General features: G+C 39.1%; 1 protein-coding gene across 1 annotated transcript in view; it reads left to right on the forward strand.

Moving 5' to 3' along the window:
- The window catches only part of Firrm (FIGNL1 interacting regulator of recombination and mitosis), a 41,187-nt gene extending 33,670 nt beyond the window's left edge, over positions 1 to 7,517 (forward strand). Inside the window, exons 19-24 of the mRNA XM_055624486.1 lie at positions 1,843 to 1,938; positions 2,764 to 2,877; positions 3,722 to 3,826; positions 4,563 to 4,643; positions 6,151 to 6,270; positions 7,256 to 7,517. Of these exons, the coding sequence (XP_055480461.1) occupies positions 1,843 to 1,938; positions 2,764 to 2,877; positions 3,722 to 3,826; positions 4,563 to 4,643; positions 6,151 to 6,270; positions 7,256 to 7,456 (717 nt within the window). The 3' untranslated portion in view covers positions 7,457 to 7,517. The remainder of the gene's footprint in view (positions 1 to 1,842; positions 1,939 to 2,763; positions 2,878 to 3,721; positions 3,827 to 4,562; positions 4,644 to 6,150; positions 6,271 to 7,255) is intronic.
- Positions 7,518 to 7,563: the final 46 nt, after the last annotated feature.

Consider the following 7,563-nt stretch of genomic DNA (forward strand, 5'->3'; position numbering starts at 1 on the left):
GTGGTGATCGGTAAAAGCTGTGACTTAATTCACTTAGTTGTGCTCTTTCTCAGGAGTTGTGTGTGTGTAAAGCAGAGTATGTATGTGTTCTTGTGCATATGTAGAGGCCAGAGGCTAACACTGGGTGTCTCCTTGACTGCACTTCACCTTATTTCCTGTCACTGGGTCTCCCACCTTGAGGGGGGCTCTGGGATCTGTCTGTGTGCTCCCCCTTTCCCTAAACACTGGTTACAGATGAGCCCCTGCTCACACTCAGCGTTTGTGTGGGTCCTGGGACTCAGGAACTCAGGTGCTCATACTTGCACGTTAGGCACTTCAATGGCTGAGCCATCTCCTTAGGCCCTTTCAGGCAGGTTTTGTGTCTGTGTATGTGTGTGTTTTAAGTGTGTGATAAAATATTAATGTTTGACCCTACCAAAGTGGCAGTCACAGCTTATCTCCCTATGTTTATGAATTTTCTGGACCCTTTTTAAATTTTTTTCTATTTTTTTCCTGTGTTGGATTAATGTCTCTTTGTAGCTTTGAGGTCTTTTAATGAAACAATTCAGATGACAAAAATGAGTTGACTTAAAAGTGAAAGGGACTAGTAAATAGACAGCTAATGTGTATTCCTCTTCCAAGTAAAGCTAGGAAATCATTAGGCTAAAATTAAAACATATACCCTATATACTTATATTTCTTATTTTAAAGCCTGTGACCTCTGGCAAGCAGTGGAAGCTGAAAGCAAACCCAAATTTTGGGGAAGTAATAGAAAATTTGCAGATAAAGACTGGGAAGCAGGGATTAGGTTTCCTGGAGATCAAATTCAGGGTTTCATGTATGCTCTACCACTGAACTACACCCTCAGACCTGAAGAAATACCAGGTTTTAGGTTCCATTTTTATGGTCACATTGCTGCCCTTCAGTGGTGTCACTTAAGCAAGAGGCTGCAACCCATGTTTACGTATCACTTAGCCATTCAGCACACCTTTGCTGGGACGTGCCTTCACGGCAGTGTGGCACATACACTAACTGTGAAGAGGTGGAGTTTTACCAAAACCAACAGATAGACAAGTGGCAGACACCCACTGAAAATTATCCCCTTTAAATCATCTGGATTTGAATGGTGGCTCCTCATTTCCTAGCCGTATGATCTTGAGCAAATATTTTCCTCACCCTGTTTTCTTATTATTAAGGTGGGGTGCTGCTGTCTACCACTCATGTCTGATGTAAAGCATAAGTAATTACAAGCCACATATTGACTGGAATATGATGAATGCTAAGTAAAATCCTGCTATTGCCATTTTCATGTGCCTGAGTGAGGGCTCCTGTTGGGATAAAACACCATGACCAAAAGCAACTTGAGGAGGAAAGATTTCATTTTATATCATATAACCCATCATCCAGGAAAGTCAGGTCAGGAACTCAAGGCAGGAACCCAGTGGAAGAATTAATGCAGATGCCATAGAAAACTTCTGTTTACTGACTTCCTCTTTATGGCTTGCACAGTCTGCTTTCACTCATGACTACCTGCCAAGGGGTGGCACCACCCACAGTGAGCTGGGTCCCACAGAGGACATAACATTATCTACAGGCAGTCTGCTGGAGCCATTCTTTTGTTTGTTTGGATTTTTTGCGGGGATGGGCAGAGGGCTCAGGACGAGGTTTCTCTGTGTAGCCTTGGCTCTCCTGGACTACGGTGGCCTTGAACTCAGAGATCAACTTGCCTCTGCCTCCCAGGTGCTGGAGGCATTTTTTAATTTAAGTTCTTCCCAAATAAATAGCTTGTGTCAGTTTGATAAAAACCTCTTACATCATGTAATTCTAAATTCTCACTAAAATTACTTTTGTTTCTTGTTTAAGGTAATCAGCCAACCTTATGTTCAACAGACATTTAGCTTTTTACTTCAGCTACTGGCATTCTTCATCCAAACTGTAGATCTGCAGCTGATAAGTCAGGTAATAACAGTGATCAAGTTGGTTCTTTGCTTATTATTGTGTGTGATCCTGCTGTGATGTGGTTTACTTGTAACCCCTTCAACCCTTCCTCTTTCCCTCCCTCCCTCCCCAGTAAGCCTTATTAGAGCCCAGACTCGCCTCAAACTACTTATGTAGCAGAGGATGCTATTGAACTTCTCTTCCTCCTGCCTTTATCTTTAGAAGATATGCTTTTATGCAGTGCTGGGGATTGAATCTAGGGCTTTGTGCATACTAAACAAGCATTCTACCAACCACACCCCAGCCCCGTAATCCTTTTTTCATAAGCTGAATGTATCAAATTTACTTGTTTTCATCAAGGTTGTCACTTAGTGTCTTCCTTCTGTTAGTGCTACTTGGCTATTTCCTGGGTAATTAGTCACCATACAAAATTCTGACTGTTTCATAGCAAAGCACTAGTTTTTCAGGAAAGACTAGGGGGTGGTAAGTATGAGGGGCTAGCTCCAAATGGGGATAAAATCAAGGGAGCCTTTACTAGGGTGGTAGGTAAGTATAAATCTGAAGGAGAAAGCCATGTAATCTCTCTGGAAGAGTTCTGAGGCTAGAAACTGGTGAGAATATTAACAACTCTGATCTGATGTTTATCCTTACTCAGCTTCCACAATTGAGGCTTATAAACTAGCCATTGGCTGTTTTGGATTTTGTCTTGCTTCCCTTCCCCCACAAGCATACCTTGGCAGCATGTAATTATATGTGTGTGTGTATGTATGTATGTATGCATGCATGTACACATGTACCCACCCTTTGGCAGCACCTTGTAACCTTTCTTTGTTTTCATCTCTTCAGGTTGTTAGTGTACTGACACCACTAATTAAGCTAGAGCCTCCGGACCATGTCTCCTTAGCAATACTGGATTTTATAGCTTCTCTGGGCAAACTTTTTATACCTCAAAATATCCAGGTAATACATTCTTTTAACAAAAATACAAAATCTAAGAGCAAAATCTCTGTAATGACTAGAAAAATTTTAAGCTTTTGGTTGGCTTGTTTTTGAGACAGGGCCTCACATTGTAGACCAGCGTGATCTAGAACCTGAGGCAGTTCTCTTTCGTCAGCCTCATTAAGTGCTGGGACTGTGGTGTGAGCCACACTGGGTATCGGTTTTTAATTTCTAAAATCTTGTGAATTTACCAACAAAGTTGTGGAAAAAATGCTTTCTGATAGGAAGGATAGTTGTCAAAATAGAGCACATTTTAAGTCATTTTCTTTTAAAAATGAGTTGGCATACTATAATAATTTATCAGGTTGCCTAATTGTAGAGGAATTTTAATCCAGCAACATGGCTGCTCTGACACAAGAGATCACATGTGAAGACCTTCTAGGTATGTAATCCAGCTGGAATACAGACATACCCTGGATTACAGTTTGATCTGGCTGGAATATAGACAGAGAAGAGCTAAGTATGAGGGGCTAGCTCCAAATGGGGATAAAATCAAGGGAGCCTTTACTAGGGTGGTAGGTAAGTATAAATTTGAAGGAGAAAGCCATGTAATCTCTCTGGACGAGTTCTGAGCAATGTAAAGCCTCATAGATAGGAACATGCCAGGCAGCCACTCAGGGTATCTAGTATAGCAATGGGTGGTGATGCTTTATAGCTCGTTGTATAGTTCTGGATATAACCCTGAAGGAAACTGGAAGTTACTAGACAGAGTTGAGAAAGGAAAGAGGACATAATGTGTCCCAAAAGTTGACAATGTCCTGTATTGAAGTTGTTTTTCTCCAGCAAGGTTTGGCTCTCTTCCTAGGACAAGGTGCTGCCCAACCTGTCTTGTATTCTTACTTTACTGATAGTCAACAGGAAGTGGCTGCTAGAACAACATGCTTTGGAGGCATTTACACAGTTTGCTGAGGTAAGGCCAGTTTATATACAGATTGAGCTCTGTGTATTTTCATATTTTTAATATTCTAAAACATTTACAAATACTGAGATGCCTATGTGTCTCAGTTGTGAAATTTTCTGCTGAGGACTTACTAATCATTATGAGGCCTAGAGAAGTGATTTTCGAAGGTTCTCTGATCAGCAAGGATTAAGCATTCAGTCAACTGCCTGACTGAGTCATACACTGCCTGCAGTAGCACAAGGGGATAGTTCTTGAATTGAACACCCTTAGCTCAGCTCTAGAGAGGTGAGCTCCTTTTGTTGTGAGGTGCTGCTTCTGCTTTGACCCGTTTCTGTACAGTTATGCCTTCCGCTTAAGAGTGATTCAAGTAACTAAATCTTGCAGCACTATAATATATATATAAACACAAAATTATATATAAAATATATACAGATATATATAAAGACAAAAGACTATATATATATTAGTATATACAGTATACTATATATGTATACTATATATACATATATATACTATATATATACATACATATATATATACACACACACACATATATATATATATATAAAGACAAAATTACATTGTATCTCAAGGCTTTGTAGAATTATGAATCTATTGCCTTTGAGAATCTTTGGTTACTACTTTCTTTTAAAATGAGTTTTCGGTTAAGGTAGTCTAGTAAATTCATTGGCTTAACAAGCTGCTGAACTTTAATTGATATGTCTTGTTTATTATCTTTTAATAGGGAACAAATCATGAAGAGATAGTTCCACAGTGTCTTAGTTCTGAAGAAATCAAGAACAAAGTTGTAGTTTTTTTGGAGAAGGTATTTATTATTTATGTGTAAGGTCCATGTTTTATTTTATGTTTAATGTTTTATATATATACTTGTAAGCACCTTAGTTTAAGCCTTTTCTTTTTGGTACTGGAGTTTGAACCAGGGCTTTGATAGGTGTTTTACCACTAAGGTATATCTCCAGTCTTAAACTATAGGTTGTTTTGCACAGTGCTAATTCAGATAGGCTAAACATGTCTAATCCAGAGTACTACAAAATCTGAAACTTTGTGAACCATGAATATGAGTAAAAGAACAACGCAGTGAAACCTTATTTCATGCACAAAATTACTAAAAATGGTGTATAAAACTGCTTCAGGGATGTATGAATTTCATGAATATTTGGATTTTATCCCTACAGTATCTGATGTCCATATAGGAAATCTGAGGCATTTTGTATAAATGTAAAGATTCATACAACTTGTATGAATCAGTTATGAGGGTATATCAGAGATGTTAATCACTTAGAGTCACTGTACTAGTAAATTTGAGATACTGATAACCTTGGCAATAAGATTCAAAAAAATATGCTGATGATAGTTGATTACACGTGACTACAAGGCTGACAATGAATGGTTCTACTATATTTTAGAATGATTTCAGTGTGGTTTTCTAATATACAGAGTCAGGGTTTACTTTTGTAGATAGGATCTCACTGTATAGCTTGGCTTTGATTTCAGAGATCCTCCTGCCTCTGCTTCATGAGTGCTGGAATTAAGGGTGTACTGTCATATCCAGCTAAAGTGGTGTTTCTACAGTTGTTCAGTAAAATTAAAAAAAAAAAAAGTTTAAGTATAGGAATCCCATATATTCTGAAAATATATTCTGACATACTGGCGTTATGATATAGGGGATAATTAAAGTACTAATAAGCAGACCTGTCAGACCACAGATACAGAATACCCGGAAACGTGTATTACAGCGATGTCCATATTTAGCTGGCTTCTCTCTATAGAGCTCCCTTACGCATGTTACCAAGTGTGTGTGTATCACAGTTGAGAATACATCTAGGCTGGGCTTTAAGTACATGTAAAATAAAAGTTTTGCCAGCGTCACACCACGTACAGTGAGGCAAATGGTAGCCGGTTTTCACTTTTCTCACACAGACAATTCTTCTGTAGTAAAGAACAGTATAAGGTAGTCAAAGGTTGCGACCCTACATATCAAATATCCTGAATGTTACACATTTATATTACAATTTATAACAGTGAAGTTAATGAGTCATGAAGTCGTAAGGAAATAGTTTTATGGTTGGGAGTGAGCACAACATGAGGAACCGTATTAAAGGGTCACGGTGTTAAGAACATTGAGAACCACTGCTCTAAGGGGGATTGTATTCAAGTTACACTAAGATGAGTCTGCCTAATGTAGAATCTGCCTGGCCACAGGTTAGACCAGGATGGTTGTAACACTCAGCTTCATCTTCATCTTCTGTATCTCATACTACTTGGTATCTAGTAGAGAAGGCTAATGAATCATTTTTGGTTATCTTTGGCAGACAGGAATTGTAGATGAAACTGAGGCTGCCAGCATGGACAGTGTCAGACAGGAGAAAGGCACTTTCTGGAAACCCTCTGCTCAGGTGGCTGTAGAAGAAGCAAAGGGGTCAGCTTTACAGGTATCGGCCGCTTTTTAGTATGGTAACTGGTCAAACGAGAACTTCTGCCCTCATAACTGATAAAACCAACTAGTTCGATTCTTTCCTCATGTTGAATTTCAAATAAATCTAGACAGGTAAAATTCTCCATTTATGGTAGTTGCACATCAAAAACAAAACAAAAAAACCAAAACCACACACTTTTCCTGAAATGTTACCAACATAGACAAGAACTACAGAAAATAGTTGTAACCATTATACCAAATATAGTTTTTATTATTGATAGTTACATATTGTACCAATGATGGCATAAATGCATTTTTTTCTAACCCACAGATGTTAGTCAGCATGTTCAGTTCATCTTAAGAGGATAGCCTCATAATCACTTTTCTCTAAATATCAGGTCCCTATTAATTGACAGAAATTTGAAACTGCTGCATATGTTCAGAATATTTTGAATGTAGGTAATAGAATTTGGAATTGTAGGTAGGGCTGTCAGAAAACAATGTTCAATGTTTTTATTGCAGTAGTGACTTGTTTTCTTAGATGTAGCTGTAGGCCGGAAATATATAAATTTCAATATAAGTCAGTTATGTTCGTAAGCCCTGTGAATTTAAATGTGACTCCCCTTTGGGAAACCAATTATTATATGTCTGGGTCTCCTATCAGCCCCTCTTTCCCCTCCCTGTGCAATATGTTTCAAGTCTTAAGTTTTCCTCATCTGGATCCAAAAAGCATGTTGACAACCATAGTTCTGATCAGTCACAAATTATTGTTAGGAAATTCACATTTTACTTTCATTAATGGTGTTTTAAAGAATACTCATTGATCGCTGTTGGGCAGGGAGACATTTGTCATTGGCGACCCTAGCTCAGGGTGACTCTCCTTGTCCGCCACATACAAATTAGGAAAGAAGTAGCATTTAGGTGTCACTGCAGATGGGAAGGGTGCCCTTTTAGGGTGAGGGTTGCAGCATTACTTGCCTCATGTTTTCCTTATTTCCCAGCCTTACACAAAGAGAGCCCGGCAGGAGCTCCCTGTGGAAGAAGAGTACAGGTCAGCCTTTCAGGCAGCAGCGGGGGGTTTGGAGACAACTGAGGTGTTACTCACGCACTCCCCTGCTCCAGCCTGGCTACTAGGGGAGCTGGAGGCACTGCGAGAGAGGATTGAGAAGCTAAAGTGCCGTGTGCAAGAGGGTAAAATATGAATTGTGAATGTCCTGGCTCGGACAGAACTGGGCTTGAGTCTTCAACTGCCTTGCCTAGATGTTTGTAAATGAAACTACAAATGTAAATTATGTTTGTATATTTTCAG

Source organism: Psammomys obesus, unplaced genomic scaffold (assembly GCF_907164565.1).
Source record: "Psammomys obesus unplaced genomic scaffold, mPsaObe1.curated_primary_1811, whole genome shotgun sequence".
NCBI lineage: Eukaryota > Metazoa > Chordata > Mammalia > Rodentia > Muridae > Psammomys > Psammomys obesus.